This window comes from Clarias gariepinus, chromosome 20, assembly GCF_024256425.1.
Source record: "Clarias gariepinus isolate MV-2021 ecotype Netherlands chromosome 20, CGAR_prim_01v2, whole genome shotgun sequence".
Classification (NCBI taxonomy): Eukaryota; Metazoa; Chordata; class Actinopteri; order Siluriformes; family Clariidae; genus Clarias; species Clarias gariepinus.
Genome location: NC_071119.1, coordinates 29,537,208 through 29,554,553, shown reverse-complemented (window position 1 = coordinate 29,554,553; position 17,346 = coordinate 29,537,208). Strand labels below are relative to the sequence as shown.

The window sequence follows — 17,346 nt, the reverse complement described above, 5'->3', positions numbered from 1 at the left end:
ACTAGCTTGTGAGTGCCGCCTCGCTTAGTCTTGGAGGGCTGCCTCGCCTAGCCACTGGGTATCCTTTGTCTGTGTTTCTGTGCCCCTATTCCCTAGTGTGTTTAAGCTATTAGGTAAGTATAGCTTAGTGCATGTTGGGGCTAAAGACATGCTTAGCTAGGTGTATGTGTAGCTGACTGCCATGGTTAAGCTTAGCTTAACCATGTTTAGCTAAAAGCCATGCCTAGCTGATTGCCATGTCTTTAGCCCTCGTCCCGTCCCTCTCTTGGTCTCTTGTCTCTAGTCTTTACGTGTCTCCCGTTCTTCTCTAGTGTCTCCCGTTCTTCTCTAGTGTCTCCCGTTCTTCTCTAGTGTCTCCCGTTCTTCTCTAGTGTCTCCCGTTCTTCTCTAGTGTGTCCAGTTTCAGCTCCACGCCTCGTTTGTGTCCAGTTATGTGTTTGTTCCCCTGTCTGTGTCTTGCCAGAGAGCCCCTGTTAGCACAAAGTTAAGTATGGTTTGAGTTTGTTTGTTCCTTTGTTTGTATCTTTATTTATACTTTGTGTTTACTCCTTATTAAAAGACTCTTTTTGGTTACACCACCCCTCTGCCTCTATGCCTGCTCCTTCCGCCCACGGCGTTCAACACCTGCCACAACACCCCGTTCATGACACTTATTTCCCTCATTGAAATGCAACTTAATTAATTTAAAATTCAATTTAAAATTTCTATCATGTTCTTTTTCTGGATTTTTGGTTGATATTCTGTCTTAATCCTTTACCATAAACCTATGATAAAAATTATAGACCCTTCATTTCTTTGTAAGTGAGCAAACTTACTTAGAAAATCTGTCATGTGTTTAATACATGTAGCAACTGAACATTTTGTTACAAATGTAAATTAAATGTTTTATGATTGAGTTTGTAATTAATTTATTATTAAATGTTGCATATTAACTATCTGGTTATGCATTTGGAATGGATGGAACTGCATGAATTAAATGCTAAAAAATGAAAGAGATTCATGTAAAAGAAGGAAAAATTTCCACACATCTGTGATCTGATCATTTTCCATGAGGAGAGATCTTTAAATTATACTTTTAATATATAATCCCACATGGTCTCTGATCCCTGAAAGTTACTAAATGTGATTCCACACATGGTTGTAAGATGATCAGCTGAAAGCGAAAGCCGAATCCCACTCCGTCCCCCAGTGAGTGTAGATGATCTGTAGGAGTTTAATGGACACTTTCCAGATGATTGAGTTCTTCCTGGTTGATGTGAATCTTTCTGACACACAGTGTTCCCTACTGCCATGATTTCAGGTAAGAGAATGCTTTAGTGCTGTTTATTCTCTCCTGTGTTGTGTGTGAAAGGTGAGGTGGGACTGCAGATAAGTCATGTCGCTTCATTACACAACTCATTCAGCACAACAGAGAAAAGGGCGGGAAAAACACTTCACTCACTAATATGACTTCATATGGAAATAAAATCTCCTTTTTTCCCCCTTGATGGTGTAAATGTCAGTAGAAACCTCTGATCCAGACAGCAGGTGTAGAAACTGGAGTGCGGCTGTACACAGGGTTTTACGGTAATCAGGCTCTTGGTACAGAAATAGGAACAAAGTGACACTGTTGCATTGACATGTGCAGTTTATTTTAAACTAGATCCACGGCTCATATTTATCAGAACATAGAAGTGTGTTTAAAGAGAGCAATGAATTTCTGTTTAAATGTAATATACACAACAGGGAACATCTCACTTCATCATTTACAATAACTGGAGGAAAATAGTCATTTATTAATATTCACTTCTCTGACTCTATTATGTTTAATATACATACAGTGCAGTGTGAGTGATAAATCTTATACAAACTCCAACCAAGTGAATTTACAGAAATAATATCAGAGCTCCAGTGGATTCTTTCACACATTAAATGTGTTTCCTTCTTCTTCTCTTTACAGCTCGACCACTGAGATGGGTTTTACTGTTTCTATCTCTCAGCCATCAGGCTTCTTCTGGTCAGTCGGATTATTCATTACTTATTAACCATTGTTTAAAAGTTACCAAATCAAGGAATTTTGAAATTACTCTCCTTTAACAAATACTCACACAGAGTCTATTAACTGTTCTAAAGCTCATAAGCAGATATTTTATTTAAATGTTGTCTAATGTGTGGTTTAAACTTTCTTCCAGAAATATTTTCACTGAAGGTTGAGTCTCCAGTCTCAGGGCTCCTTGGTTCCTCTGTGTCTCTGCACTGTGCTGTCACCAACAACATGGATGTTCGACCTCTGGAAGTACGCTGGTACCGTCCCAATATGTATGACACCCCAATGCTCCTCTATGAAAATAAACAGATCCAGAAGAGTCGTGTAGATGTTCAGTACCAGGGCAGAGTGTTCCTGTTAGGAGATCTGGAGAAAGGAGACGTCTCTGTGAAACTGGAGAACCTGACACTGGCAGATAGAGGAGACTACGTGTGTCATGTAAAAAGTGATATATGGTACGAGAAGGCCACAGTGACCCTCAGACTGAGAGGTAACACTTAGTGCATTAATTCATAAAAAAAAGAGAAAAAAAGAAATGTTCATGGTGTGTCTGTCTGTTTAATTCTCTCTCTCTCTCTCTCTCTCTCTCTCAGTGGTGGGATCCACTCCTGTTCTCTCCATACGTGAAGCAGGAGAAGGGCAGGTGAACGTTAGCTGTCAGTCACATGGTTGGGTTCCTGAGCCGTCAATCACCTGGACACATAAAGATGGGAGAGATCTGAAACATCTCAGTAACGACACGTTCACCAACAGTAAGATCTACTCATCTACACTTACATTAAAGATCCTAAAAACAGAAATAACAAAGCACTTTTTATTATCCTCAGACTCTGTAGGGACTGTAGATGTGAGCTCGTGGCTGATTGTGTCTCCCTCTGAGTCTGAGTGGATCTCCTGCTCTGTGGGTTTGTCTGATCAGGAGAGAAAAGAAGACAGAATAATGTTACACGTCCCTGCACGTGACACAGGTAATTATTACTGAAATAAACCATTTCCATATGTAAGGATATGTGTACATGGTGGAACTGAAGAAAAGACTGATGATTATTTTGTGTTGATGTCTATGTGTGCAGAGTCGTTGACTGGATACATCATCATCATCATTCCCGTTCTTCTGGTGCTGTGTGTCGTCGGAATTGCAGTGTATTGTGTGCTACGTAAAAAAGGTGGGATATAAACATTGACTTAATAATATATGAGTCAGGAAACAAAACAGATGATAACTAGAAGTTGCTCTTTAAGACAGACACATGTATGTAGATGAGAACAGTATTAAGTGTAACAGTACGCCGTCCTGATGGAGCATCACTGAGCCCCTGATGGAGTCCAATAGACTATACAGGAAGTCTTGTCACACTGTAACTATACAGTCTCTGTAGATAGTAAAAGAGAGAAGAGCTGGAAGATGAGTGCTGGAGCAGGTCTTTATCAGGTCTTTATCAGGTCTTTATCAGGTCTTTATCAGGTCTTTATCAGGTCAGTATAAAGCGTACCGATCCACTTGACTAAATCTCATTCCCACTATTTCAGTAAGCTTAGCGATCTTAATTATGTAATAAACCCCAAAGGAACCACTGAAGAACCTTTTTTGTATTTAAGTGTTTTATTTATAATAACAGTGAATTGGAAGGTTTTATAGAATTCTAATTAAACTATAGTAGTTTTTCCAAAGTTCTATTAATTCTCTATAGTGTGTGTGAGAGCAGAGGTCAGTCAGCAGGAATCATCTGAACATCAGAATCCTGAAACACTGGAGGATAAAACACACCTTCCAGGTACAGATACATGAGTGTAGATTAATGGAGTTCCAGAAGAACATCGGAATACTAATATAGTTAATGCAAATAAAAGCTTTCAGTTTTATTATTGTTTAATGTCTTTAAGTTTTAAAACTTTTAAATAAAAATCAACTGTGCATTATGCAAATTACTATTATTCTCAAGATCTGTATAGATCTGTTTTAGAAATAAATTTAAACATCACATACATATCAAATTAATTATTGAGATTAATACAAAATTATTTTAAACATAGGTTTAAAACCCACTGTCACTCCTCACTATCACCGCCCACTCTCACCACGTCAGAGATCAGTTACAGTAAGTTACATATTACTGTAAATATTTAAGGAACAGTAGATGAACAGACATAAAGTGAGATGAACTAAACCACAGAAGACGTCTATGGATAAAAATAATAAACCTTACACTACAGATAGAACTAACTCAGAAGGAACCGGAACACCAGTGTGTGTGCGCGTGTGTGCGTGTTCTTGTTTGCTCGTTATCATTTATAGATGCTAAAATATCTAATTGTGTTTATTCCCTTTTTCTGACTTTATAAACTCATCACTGTACTTTACTGTTATTTATTATTTTTCTAACAGATTTAGACCAAGTGAAACAATACAAAGGTGAGAAATAAATTCAGTTGAACATTACTGTATTCCTGTAAGTGTGAAGTGTAAAATAATAATAACAAAAATCTCATTTATTTCTGCAGTGAACATCAGCATCGACCCAGAGGAAACTCCAGAGTCTCTAATATACGAGGGAAAGGAAGTGAAGAGAAATCCTGCGTACGGTCAGTCAGGCTGGGGCTATCCTGATTATAAAATCTTCACTCTGTGTAAAGAGAGGTTTCAGGCTGGTAAACATTACTGGGAGGTGAAACTGAGAGAGTCACAGAAAACAGTAAAACACTCCTGGTTTGTTGGTGTAGCTAAGACACCGAGTGATGAAGCTGAGAAAGAGTACAGCGTCCCGTTTACACCACAGGATGGGTTCTGGGTTCTCTGTTATGAGAGCGGAGATAAAGGAGTTTATATCAGAGATCAAACAGAAGTGATTTCACTCCCAGATGTTAATAAAGAGCTGACAGCAGTGGGAGTGTTTTTAGACTGTGATACACACACACTGTCATTTTATAATATTAATACACACTCACACATCTACACTTTCACTAATGTGGACGTCAGAACATCACTGCGTCCTCTGATCAGCCCTGGAGTCAGAGACGATCATCCTGTATGGATTATTTAGGAGAATAAAGACATCTGTAATATGATGATGTGAGTTTATAATGTATTTATATAAAGTGTGTATACATACTGTACATAACACACTCATTACATTTTCCATCTCTGTTTACTGAAGTGTTTCCTCACAGCTGTAAACACACACCTTTACTCTGACATGTGTGTTAATGTCGGCACTTCTTTACTGTCTGTGTTCTGATTTGCTTCTTAAACTTTGTGAATAATTGAATTAAAGTGATGCAAATGATATGAATAAAGACACACTGCTGTAACTGTTTGTTTTGTCTAATTAAGGTATCTGGCTATTGCATGTATAAACATAAACACCAGCACAAGACGATCTGAACAGCATAACATCAAACCCTTTAATATTAAAATCACAGAGGGTTTATGTCCCCCTGGTGCAGACGGGGCAGTTCTGGCGGCTCTGCAGGGCCTCGTGTGCTGTGGTGTCTGGCACCAGGACATCAGTAACAGATCCTCTGGGTGCTGTGGGTTGTGGGCGGGGCATCTATCAGACTTGTTCGTCCTCTGTATCCCAGGGGACTCGATCAGACTGGAATCTGGTGTGTGGTCAGGGGTCAGGGGGTCTTGGGTTCTTTGCATGCTGAGCCCCGTGCACGGTGGTTTGTGGTGTACTGGGTGATCCGGTGACTTTATATCATTGTCTGTGTTTACTTTTTTAGTTATCTGTGCTGCATTGTCTTTTCTGTCTGATCAGACCGGGTGGGTCTTTGGTCCCCGCAGGAATGGGTGAGGCTTGTGTCCCCATGACCCAGTCACCAGTTTACTGGGTATAACTGCAGTGTTAATGTGCTAATGCGATGACTGTTCATGTAAACTGTGAGCCTAAATATGAGTATGAGATATTGTCCATCTTTAATTTTTAGAGGATGTTATACAGTGTGTAAGGAGTGACACTGAGGTATGATGAAGCAGACTTACTGTAATCACTATAGAACTGATTTCCTTACACTAGCACGTCCCTGGCTGTTTCATTCCCCTTATACCTCAGCAATACAGTTACATTTCTTCAGTGCCTCTCACCGTGCTCTTCTGGAGGCGTTGGTGGCTCAGGGTGTTAGGGCTCTGAGTTACTCATTAGAAGGTCAGTGGTTCGAGCCCCAGCTCTGCCAGGGTGCTGCTGTTTGGCCCTTAAGCAAGGCCCCTTACCCCTGTCTGCCCCAGGGTCGCCGTATAATAGCTGATTCTACCCTCTCACTCCGGCCCACTAACAAGAACCTGGAATATTTAAGAATAAATCTCACTGTGCAGTAATGTGTATGTGAGGAATAAAGGCTGAACTCAATAAAATATATATAATAGCTTAATAATTCATGTGAAAAGAGTTGATTTGTGTTGTCACTTATGTTACATTATAACAGCTACAGTATAAACACTCATCCTCACCATTTTATTGTTGAAGTTAATAAGATAAAATCTCAGCCTGTCATGTTACTGAGAAACTTGAAGTGTAAACTCCTCTGTCCTGAAGATGTGTAGAACTTACAGTTACAGCTTCACCTCTGATGGGTAACACTGACTCCTTCTGTAAATTTAGTATAAACGTCTCCTGACTGAACATTTTTACTGACTGATTTTTTGTAATTGTTTGATATTTTTAGTAAATATTACAGTATAGATGTCAGTAGATGGACGTAATTACAGGGTAATAATATATATATTTTTTTTACATCAGAGGCTAGTTTTATTATTTTTATTTACATATTGTTCTACGTTAGTATTTTTTACTCACTTACTCTCACTTATTGTCTATAACACTTTATCCTGTATACAGGGTCACAGAGACTTAGGGCACGAGGCAGAGTAACGCTGGACAGGGTGCCAATCCTACACACACACACACACACACACATACACAGTTGGTTGTGGTTAAACTTATACTGCAGGTTTATGATGGACTCCGTCCCCCAGTGAGTGTAGATGATCTGTAGGAGTTTAATGGACACTTTCCAGATGATTGAGTTCTTCCTGGTTGATGTGAATCTTTCTGACACACAGTGTTCCCTACTGCCATGATTTCAGGTAAGAGAATGCTTTAGTGCTGTTTATTCTCTCCTGTGTTGTGTGTGAAAGGTGAGGTGGGACTGCAGATAAGTCATGTCGCTTCATTACACAACTCATTCAGCACAACAGAGAAAAGGGCGGGAAAATTATTTACCCTAAAACATGTAGTATAAAATCTTTCATACTAGTCTTTTGTTATTTATTCTATTCCGGTACAAACCCCTGGTCCAGACAGTGCCGGTAGAAACTGGAGTGTGTGTGTGTGTGTGTGTGTGTGTGTGTGTGTGTGTGTGTGTGTGTGTTCAGGGTTTCATGGTAATCAGACACTTGGGTCAGATTTAGTTTCAATAAGGACACAATAACATTCTATACACATAACTACAAGTACAATCAGTTATTAAGTACTGTACATCTTTGTCATTAAATAAAATATTTAACTGTGTGTAGGATTACAAATTTATAAAATGTTTAATCTAGCTTTAACGTAATCGTACTGTATATAAACTGAAAGAGTTCTCTAAATTGGGTTTTACATTTAGAGGTAAAGATGGTGACATTCTAAGAAGATTAAGTCTGGTAGTCCAGGTGTCTGAGACATTAACCTTTTGTCTTGATGGACTTCCTGACCACCGCACCCTAAAAAATACTGGGTTAAAAAACAAATATTGGACTAACTACATGCTGGGTCATATTTACAGTAACTATAATGCTGGGTTAATTCTACCACATAAATTGGTCAAATGTTCTACCCAGATGTTGGTTCAATTTAACTCGAATGTTGGGTTAATTATACCTCACAAATATCATTATTTAGTTATTATTATTTTCATGTTTTACAAAAAAACTACGCATGTCTATTAAACAGTTAAATTACTTTGATATACTGCACTCAAAAAATGAACATGGCTCCCTGTTACATGTACTAAACTCTAATATGTGTTTTGTACATAATAATAACAACTGGTTTCGGTCTGTTCTTATGAGTTGTAAAGCGAGAGGAAGAAAGTATAAATATTGTTCATTTGATAAATTAAGTATCATGAATTTTAATTGAATCTATCTCTGTATTTTTCCACAGGAGTTTGTGAGTGAAAGTGTCCTGTCTGCATCTGACTTCAGGAGTTTCCTGACCAACCGTCTCTAACGGTCATATTTAAAAGTCATAACGAACAGTTATAAAGTACAAAACGCTTCTGTTGGTGTTTAATTTTTTTTTTTTTCTATGATTAATTCTTATTTGTGGTGTTTTATGTTTTGTACATCTTTTCGAATTGAGACTTCATTTGTAAGTTGCTGCTGGTGTAAAATAAAAATCTCCGTTTTATCCCGTTTGTCTTATGCTTCCTTCCTTCACAGAATTCTGTTGATCAGGGCTTGAAATTTAAATTTACTTGAGTTAGATCAACTTAATTTACAACTGAAAAATGTGTTGTACCAACGCTATTCATTTATGTTAACAGTATTAAATTATGTTGGACGCAGCTGTAGTAACTAAGTTAAATGAAGCTAATAAAATTAATTTGACTGAACTTACAGTAAGAACATTAAGTTGTGCCAACAAAATTGCTTAAAGCTGAAAGAAAGCCATTAAATCAGGTGGAAATTCTTTCCATAATTTAATTATGTTCATTCAACGAGTTATTTTTGTGTGGTTTATTACAAAAAAACTTCCAAGTTTTGCAAACCATACATATATGCAATAAACAACATACTATTAAATGTTTATAGAAATAACATTTATTTTTCAAAAGCACAAGAGCAGATAATCAGCAGCGACATCATTACTATACTATTACTCACAAGGGCAGAATGGAGTAATAACACAAATAGGCTGAGGCACACTGAAAGAAGTTAAACTGCTGTCATTGGTACAAAGTATGTTTCTGATGAAAATTTTTTATTTCCTATACGAAACTGATATTTTTACGTTGCTTAGAAGCAAACATTTCAGCTCCTGGTTAAACTTAAATGTATCCGTTCACTCAAAGGACATTTCTGCTTCAAACCAAAAGTTTGCCGTGTCACGTGACCTCATGACGTAGTATTATCGCGGACTGAATCACGTTCTGCTGGCGGCAATCGTTTTTTTAAGAAAACAACTGGTAAGAAAGCAAACTCATGTCATTTCTTTGTTAAATGTATCTCTTCCATGAGCAAATTTATGATTTATGTCAGGAACAACTACTTTGTAGATTGAGTTTTGTGTCCGTGTTTGCTACTGTAGCTAAAAACACCCTTATTACCTACAGTACGTACAGTAGCATTAGCTAACTAACGCGGTTATTTTCAAAAACACCTACGCTAAGTCGGCTGTGCCGAATAACATGAAATAAATTATATTTAAGTACCGTGAAAAATTAATAGGAAAGTGACCTAAACATAGAACGGCCAGTTTGGAGTGAGTGATGTTTGTAGTGAACTTATAGTTATGATTAAAACCTTCTGGACTTGCTAACGTGTAAGTAATGTAATATCGCTGAAACTATATTCCCTCGTATGAAACGGAGCATAAGCACATGTTCCTGACATACTGGTAACACTTTATTACACGTTTTTAACGTTATCAGTATATAAACACTGGCAGCAATTTGACACGTTGATTTAACGTTACTACAAGTAAAAGTACAAAAGTCCACAAGTCGACCGATTAAATTAACTATGTAAATTAAATTTTAAATAATAAATAATATAAATAATAATTATTTATATATACATTTATTAAACAAACTTCTAGTTTGCTTAGTAGTATTAGAATGGATTAATGGGCGGAGCACTGTCCCAGTTTCAGCTAGTGTTTACACAGACCAACAAGCTGAGGTTAACCATTACTACGTCATGAAGTTTAAAAGTAAAGATGAAATCTTACTCACTTTAGTGTTTAAAAGTTTATTAGCTTTTTTTGACAGGGCATTACTTTACCCATTCTGCAGAAATTAAGTCCCAGAATGCACAAATAAAAGCATTATGTGGATGAATTTTGAAATAGAAATGATACAATAGAATTGCCGTGAATTTAGTAAATGTCAGTGTAATCTAAATATCCTAAAATAAACTCCCTGAAAACAACGAAGCACTGAAAATTAGTAGTTGAATTATCTGATAATATTAGAAAATAATTTCAATTATCCTGCGAAACTGAATTATGTTCATGGGTTTAATAACCGAATTATGTTCATGGGTTTATTGTATTAACAGTAGTGAGCACTTACAAAGCAACAAAATGCAGTTATTTTAAAGGTGTGTGTGTGGGTTTTCTTTCTGTACACACTGTAATTAAGATTTGCTAAGAACTTAAGCCAGTCCAATTTTTTCGTTTTTGTTTTTTTGTTCAGTCTTTTATTTTATTTTTTTAAATCATTTCTGAGAATTCTAACTGCTCCACTTCAAGCATGATTGCTAGTTTCCTTGAACAAGCAACACTACAAATTAATTGATATAATTAGAAACAAGGGAGGAATTGTCAGAAAGAAGACCAGAGATATAATCTTAATCTTCAAGTTCTTGATCTGGTATGTACTTGCTCAAAAAAGCAGAAATTAGCTTGGTGTCAAATGTAATATTGTGAATGGAAGCCACAGGAGCTGAGCAAGGCATCCAAATTAAGTTGGCTGTGACGCACTAAATTACTAGCAGAATAAAACATTTTAGTTTAACTTCACAGGTTAGTGAATGCTGTCTGAATACAGGTTTCATTGTCTGCCATGTTCATTTGATCACGCTTCACAAGCCTAACATAACCAACAATACTATGTTTGTTCTTACATGCCTAGAGCCTGGAGGTGAATGTATGAAGAGAGTATCTCCTGAAATGTCTTATGGTATTTAGTGAAAGATGTGGACCAACTGATTAAGCACTGGTAAGCGTTTGTTCATAAGGCATTTCAATCTTAGAACTGAAAAATATTACTGAATTGATAAATTAACGGCATCAATGGCTCCTCTGTGGGAATTGTCGAAAGCATCAAATTCCTGGGTGTCCACCTAGAGAAGGACCTCAGCTGGTCCCTCAACACCAGCTCCCTACACAAGAAAGCCCAACAGTGTCTCTTCTTTCTGAGAAGACTGAGGAAGGCCCAGCTTCCACCACCGATCCTGACGACCTTCTACAGTATAGAGGAACTATCGAGAGCATCCTGAGCGGCTGCATCACTGTCTGGTTTGGGAATTGTGCCATATCGGACCGCAAGATCCTACAGCGGATAGTGAGGACAGCGGAGAAGATCATCGGGGTCTCTCTTCCCTCTATTGAAGACATCTACACCACAGGCTGCATCCGCAAAGCCACCAGCATTGTGGCTGATCGGACACACCCATCTCACACACACTTCACACTCCTGCCATCTGGAAAAAGGTACCGAAGCATTCGGGCCTCACATCCAGACTGTGCAACAGCTTTTTTCCACAAGCCATCCGTCTCCTCAACAAAAAGGGACTGGACTGATAAACACAAACACACACACACACACACACACACACACACACACACACACACACACACACACACAAACACAAACATTATCCCACAGCTTAACTCAACTACCTCAAAATATTGGGACTGGACTGACTAATCAACACAAGCACAGACACACTGACCTACACCACCAAATTATCGTACACACCAACCTGTAAATGCTTCACTGTTTATCTTTTGCACAATGATCATTACTGGACTAATTTTTGCACTAATTCCTCAATTCTTGCTGCTGTTTTAAGGAATGTTTATGTTTACCCACTACCTCAACACCATATTTTATGTTCTGTTATGTCGTGGTTGCGCACTGTCACTTTGTTGTTGCTCTTGTTTGCACATTTGCACGTGCACTTTATGTTGTCTGTAAAAATAGTTATACTTAGCTAGTTAGTTTTTGTTAATTTATGTTGTAATTTATGTTAGGTCTCTCTGTCCTGTCTCTGCTAGCCAGTTAACTAGGCCTCTTGGTTAGCTAGTTTAGTGTCTCTGTTAATTTATGTTGTAAGTTTATGTTGCATGTAGCACCTTGGTCCTGGAGGAACCTTGTTTCGTTTCACTGTGTACTAACTGTATATGGTTGTAATGACAATAAAGCCTACTTGAACTTGAACTTGAATTTGAAATTAGCCTTGCTCCAAGGTCCAGGTGGCAGCTTTGGTGGTGCTCAGGTTTGAACCTGTGAGCTTCCAATCAGTATACCAACATCCAAAAATCACACAACTACCTCTGCCCCTTCTAGTGAAAAAATATGAGGTCATTGGCATTATTAGCTGCAGCACAACCTTTACACAGGGCCATTATCTTTTTTAAATCATAGTATGTATTACAGTTTTTTCTGATTGCTTAAACAGTAATAATGATTCCTGTAGCACAATTTCTAAAATTATTAATAGTTGTAGAAAAACTATTCACTGAGTTTGCAAAATTAAAAGCACAAACACTGCTTTGCACACAGTTTGCACTTTTATAACACACAATTTGCAAATGTATGAATACAATCTAATCCACAGCACTCCTTTTGCAGAACTGTAAACACAACTCAGTACTTTACACACAATTTCCAAATTATCAGAACACTCCTAGTAAAACTATACACATTTATGGACATTTTTTACACTTTTTGTGTAACTGTTTGACCACACTGCACATGTGAAAACAGTTTTATATAATTAGTTCACTTTGCAATCAGCTTGAGCACTATAACTAAGCCACAGGTAAGCTTTCAATGTGGAGAACAATGGAGGGCAGACTGAGAAGAGTGAGAATTAGAGGAGGGCGAGGAAGAGGAAGAGGACGAGGACGTGAAGGAGCAGGTGGAAGAGGAGGAGGACAAAGACTAGGAGGTGAATTTAGAGGAAGAGGACAAGGAGGTGAAGAGGAAGGAGGAAGGATAAGAAGAATCAGAATTCCTGATGACATCAGAGCAACAATAGTAGACCATGTAATCAACCATGGAATGACCCTAAGGGAAGCTGGCCAACGGGTTCAGCCTAACCTCAGCCGCTACACTGTAGCAAGTATCATAAGGACATTTCGAAATGAGAATCGGTTAGTACAGTTACTTCATACTACAGTAAGTTTTCTAGTAGCACCATACCCTAATGAAAAACAATACAGTACTTGACATGTAAAAACTGAATTTGTTACTTTACAGAGTTGCTAGAAATCCAGCATCTGGGGGCAGACAAAGAATGTTCACTGAAGAACAAGAGACTCATATAGTCAATATGGTGTTGGCCAATAATTCCATTAGGCTGCGAGAAATACAGCAGCGCATAATAGAGGATACCATCACATTCCAAAACATAAACTACGTGAGCATCTCTGCATTATCTCGTGTACTGGCACGAAATAGAATAAGAATGAAACAAATTTACAGAGTCCCTTTTGAAAGAAACAGTGAGCGCATAAAACAACTGCGATATGAATATGTTCAGGTAAGCTATAATATCATTGGTACTGAATGTGGAAGTCCATCCTGTAGTGCTGTGTATGAACCTGCTGTGCTGCATTTGTTTTGTCTTTTCCAGAGAGTGATGGAGCTAGAGGCAGATGCCATGGGTCATGAACTGATTTATGTAGATGAGGCAGGTTTTAACCTAACTAAAACAAGGAGACGTGGCAGGAACCTTATTGGACAACGTGCTATAATCAATGTGCCAGGACAGCGTGGTGGTAATATAACTATGTGTGCAGCTATGAGTCAAAATGGTGTTGTGCACCATCATGCAATCCTGGGCCCATATAACACTGCACACATTATTACATTCCTGGATACCCTATATCATACACTCACTAATGTTCAGAGAGCAGAGCAGATGAGATATGTTATCATATGGGACAATGTTAGCTTCCATAGGGCTGCTTTGGTCCGCAACTGGTTCACAGATCACCAACTCTTTACTGTACTAAACCTCCCCCCATATTCTCCATTCCTGAATCCAATCGAAGAATTCTTCTCTGCCTGGCGCTGGAAGGTCTATGACCGTCATCCCCATCAGCGCATGGCTCTTTTACAGGCAATGGAAGAGGCATGTGAGGATATTGACCAGGCATCATGTCAGGCCTGGATACGGCACTCAAGAAGATATTTTCCACGGTGCCTTGGACAAGAAGACATTGCTTGTGATGTCGATGAAATTCTGTGGCCGGACCCAGAAAGACGACATGATTGATATTTTTTCTCTCTCTCTCTTTCAGTGAAATTGTATGTTTTTTTGTGCTTCGTTTTGATATGTATGAATAAACATTCATACTTACAGTAAGTAAAATTTGAATCCTTGTGTGTTTGTATGACAAAATTATGTCAAAAGTATTACTTCAAATTCACCTACCTTGTGCACAGAGAAAGCAAAAGCCAGATGTGTTTTTTATTTATACCATCAGTGTGTAGTTGGCACTTTGTGTGCTTATAAATATGATGGTTAGTGTTAACTGTTTGGTACAAAAATACCATTTTTACAAAGGTTTGTAGAGTTAAACAAGATGTATACTCTTTTGCAAGAGAACTAAAATGTTTTGATAATTGGGTGAAAGGTTTTCTTATTTGTGTGTAGAGTTTTGCAAAAATAGCCAATAGTTACAAAAAATGTGCTTAAGCAATCAGAAAAAACTGTAACATTAGTTACATACATGCTTCTAAACCTTGTGGAAAGACTTCACAGAAGAGTTAAAGCTGTTATAGCTGCAAAAGGCCAACATCATACACTTAACAAAAATATAAACGCAACACCTTTGTTTCTGCTCCGATTTTTCATGAGATGGACTTAAAGATCTAAAATTCATTCCAGATACACAATATTACCATTTCTCTCAAACATTGTTCACAAATCAGTCTAAATGTGTGATAGTGAGCACTTCTGCTTTGCTGAGATAATCCATCCCACCTCACAGGTGTGCCACATCAAGATGCTGATCTGACATCATGAGTAGTGCACAGGTGTACCTTATACTGCCCACAATAAAAGGCCACCCTGGAATGTGCAGTTTTTTGCTTTATTGGGGGTCTGGGGACTCAGAACCGGTCAGTATCTGGTGTGACCACCATTTGCCTCATGCAGTGCAACACATCTTCTTCGCATAGAGTTTATCAGATTGTCAATTGTGGCCTGTGGAATGCTGGTTCTCCAACCACAATCAATTTGAAGTGGTATACTTGCCCCCTTACTCACCATTTTTAAACCCTATAGACGAATTTTTTTCGGCTTGGAGATGGCGTGTATATGACCGCCAACCACATGCCCGCATGCCTCTTCTGCAGGCAATGGAACAGGCCTGTGGCGACATTCAGGTGACAGCAATCCATTGATGGTTTCTACATGCAAGAGGATATTTTCCCCGGTGCCTAGCGGGAGAAGACATTGCTTGCGATGTCGATGAGATCCTGTGGCCAGACCCCAACAGACGGCGGGATCCATGAGCCCACGTATGCACAATTGTCATGATTTTGGTGTTTACAGTATAATGTTTTTTCTATTACTGTATTATGTTTTTTTTTTTTTGCTTTTTCTGAATTCATGGTACTGCAATGTACGGTGCTACAATGTACAATATTGAGTAGGCCTATTTGCTTTTTTGGTTGTTTGAAAATGTGTCTCCTGAAAATATGCCTTCTGAATAAACAGCCTGCAGTGTTTTATATATAGTAGACTAGTGTGTTCCCCCTGATCTGAAAGTGTTTGCACATGATGCAAGTATGTGTCATTTTGTCAACAGAGTTACATTTGACAAAGGAATGTTAGGTTTTGATAGCAGAGTTTAGGTTTTGAGAGTAGAGTTTCAATTTGGCACAGATGTGAATGGTATATTTCCCAGTGTTGTGTCATGTTTACTTGTGTTTAGAGTTTTGGCACAATGACAGTTGTGCAAAATGTGTTTAAGCAATGGGCAAAAACTGTAATATGTAAGGGACCACCACTAGAGGTCGCTGTTTTTCCTTTGTAGTTTTGTTTGGCTGACTCAGTTTTCCAGAAGGCACCTCGGTCAGGTGATGCGAGGACCTGAGCCGAGGTAACCATAAGTCCATCTATAAATAGCTGTTTAGTCTGGGAAACTGGGTCGAGCATTATTAGTTAAACTACTGTCATTTGTGTGGGTGTTTTGTTTTTTGTTTAGTTTATATTTTGATTTAAGTTGTGTTGAATTGGGCTCTCATATTGGCAATGTTTTCTGTATATGTTTGTGTGTCTGTGTTTGGGGAGCTGATTCAGGCATGTCATGTGTGTTGTGAGTATTGTAGTTTTTGTCCCCTTGTGTTCTTGTGTGTTTAGCTAGAGCAGGTAAGTAGATAGGTGTGTGGTTGGCTAGGAGTGTGCTTAGCTAAAATCTATGTTGTGCTAACTGTCATGCTTCTAGCCATAGCCCCTTTGGGTCTCTAGCATTTCTGTGTTTTCTGCCTCCCTAGTTTCCCAGTGAGCCTAGCCTTTAAATGTCCCCTAGCCTAGCCACTGGGTATCCTCCGTCTCTGTTTCTGTGCCCCAATTCCCTAGTGTTGTGTTGAGCTATTAGGTAAGTGTAGCTTAGTGCATGTCAGGCTAAAGACATGCTTAGCTAGATGAATGTGTAGCTAACTGTCATGGTTATGTGCTCCCTAACCATGTTTAGCTAAAAGCCATGTCTAGCTGATTGCCATGACTTTAGCCCTAGTGCCGTGTCTCTCCGTGTCTTTCTTCTTGTCCCTCGTCTCTACCGTCTCGTCGGGTGTCTAGTCTTGTCATGTTGTGTCCTGTGTCAGCTCCACGTGTAGTTTGTGTGTCCTGTCACGTGTTTTCGTCCTTCAGCCTGTGTTTTGCCACAGGGCGTTTGCTAAGCATCCCTTAGCCTGTGTCTCGCTACAGAGTTTAAACGTAGTGTAACAGGTATTAGAACCTGTTAGTGTCCCTTTGTTTGTGTCCTGCCAGAGAGTCCATGTTTAACCCCATGTCATTAGGTATTGTTTGAGTTTTTGTTCCTTTGTTTTTGTGTCTTTTATTATTTCTGTAACAACCATTATTAAAGGACTTTTTTGGTTACACAACCCCTCTGCCTTAATGCCTGCTCTCTCCGCCCACGGTGATCAACATCCGCCATTACACCCCGATCATGACATAATTGTGTTTGCTTTATATTTGAGCACTCATGTGCTTTTTTTTTATTGTATATACATGTACTACCATATCATATATTTGTGTCTAATACTGTTTTATTTATGTTACATTACATGGATTTTGTAATTTACTTGCAATCGTACCTTTATGTAAATATAACCTACGTATACAGTATAAGCATATTTAACTACTTCAGCAG

General features: G+C 38.5%; 2 protein-coding genes across 3 annotated transcripts; both read left to right on the top strand.

Annotated features, from left to right (window-relative positions):
• Positions 1-1,172: 1,172 nt before the first annotated feature.
• On the top strand, positions 1,173-5,191 carry LOC128508482 (butyrophilin subfamily 2 member A2-like). Its single transcript, XM_053479828.1, has 10 exons — positions 1,173-1,300; positions 1,940-1,996; positions 2,172-2,516; positions 2,620-2,778; positions 2,854-2,994; positions 3,100-3,192; positions 3,397-3,502; positions 4,061-4,125; positions 4,413-4,439; positions 4,529-5,191. The coding sequence occupies exons 1-10, from the start codon at positions 1,291-1,293 to the stop codon at positions 5,065-5,067; spliced, it is 1,542 nt and encodes a 513-aa protein (XP_053335803.1). The 5' UTR covers positions 1,173-1,290; the 3' UTR covers positions 5,068-5,191.
• A 7,586-nt stretch (positions 5,192-12,777) lies between these two features.
• On the top strand, positions 12,778-14,659 carry LOC128508737 (uncharacterized). 2 transcript variants are annotated; one of them, XM_053480199.1, is made up of 3 exons: positions 12,778-13,110; positions 13,217-13,499; positions 13,593-14,659. In XM_053480199.1, the coding sequence occupies exons 1-3, from the start codon at positions 12,788-12,790 to the stop codon at positions 14,235-14,237; spliced, it is 1,251 nt and encodes a 416-aa protein (XP_053336174.1). In that variant the 5' UTR covers positions 12,778-12,787; the 3' UTR covers positions 14,238-14,659. The 2 variants fall into 2 exon arrangements, with proteins under 2 accessions (XP_053336174.1, XP_053336172.1); XM_053480197.1 differs by having other exon boundaries at positions 13,217-14,659.
• The last annotated feature ends 2,687 nt before the right edge of the window (positions 14,660-17,346 follow it).

What these genes read in the sequence shown, in the direction of transcription:
- LOC128508737 (XM_053480197.1), top strand. Translation starts at nt 12,788, where the DNA reads ATGTGGAGAACAATGGAGGGCAGACTGAGAAGAGTGAGAATTAGAGGA. An exon ending in ACATTTCGAAATGAGAATCG is followed by an intron (nt 13,111 to 13,216) that starts GTTAGTACAGTT and finishes GTTACTTTACAG; the next exon opens with AGTTGCTAGAAATCCAGCAT.
- LOC128508482 (XM_053479828.1), top strand. An exon ending in TAACGACACGTTCACCAACA is followed by an intron (nt 2,779 to 2,853) that starts GTAAGATCTACT and finishes TATTATCCTCAG; the next exon opens with ACTCTGTAGGGACTGTAGAT. An exon ending in TTGTGTGCTACGTAAAAAAG is followed by an intron (nt 3,193 to 3,396) that starts GTGGGATATAAA and finishes GTAACTATACAG; the next exon opens with TCTCTGTAGATAGTAAAAGA.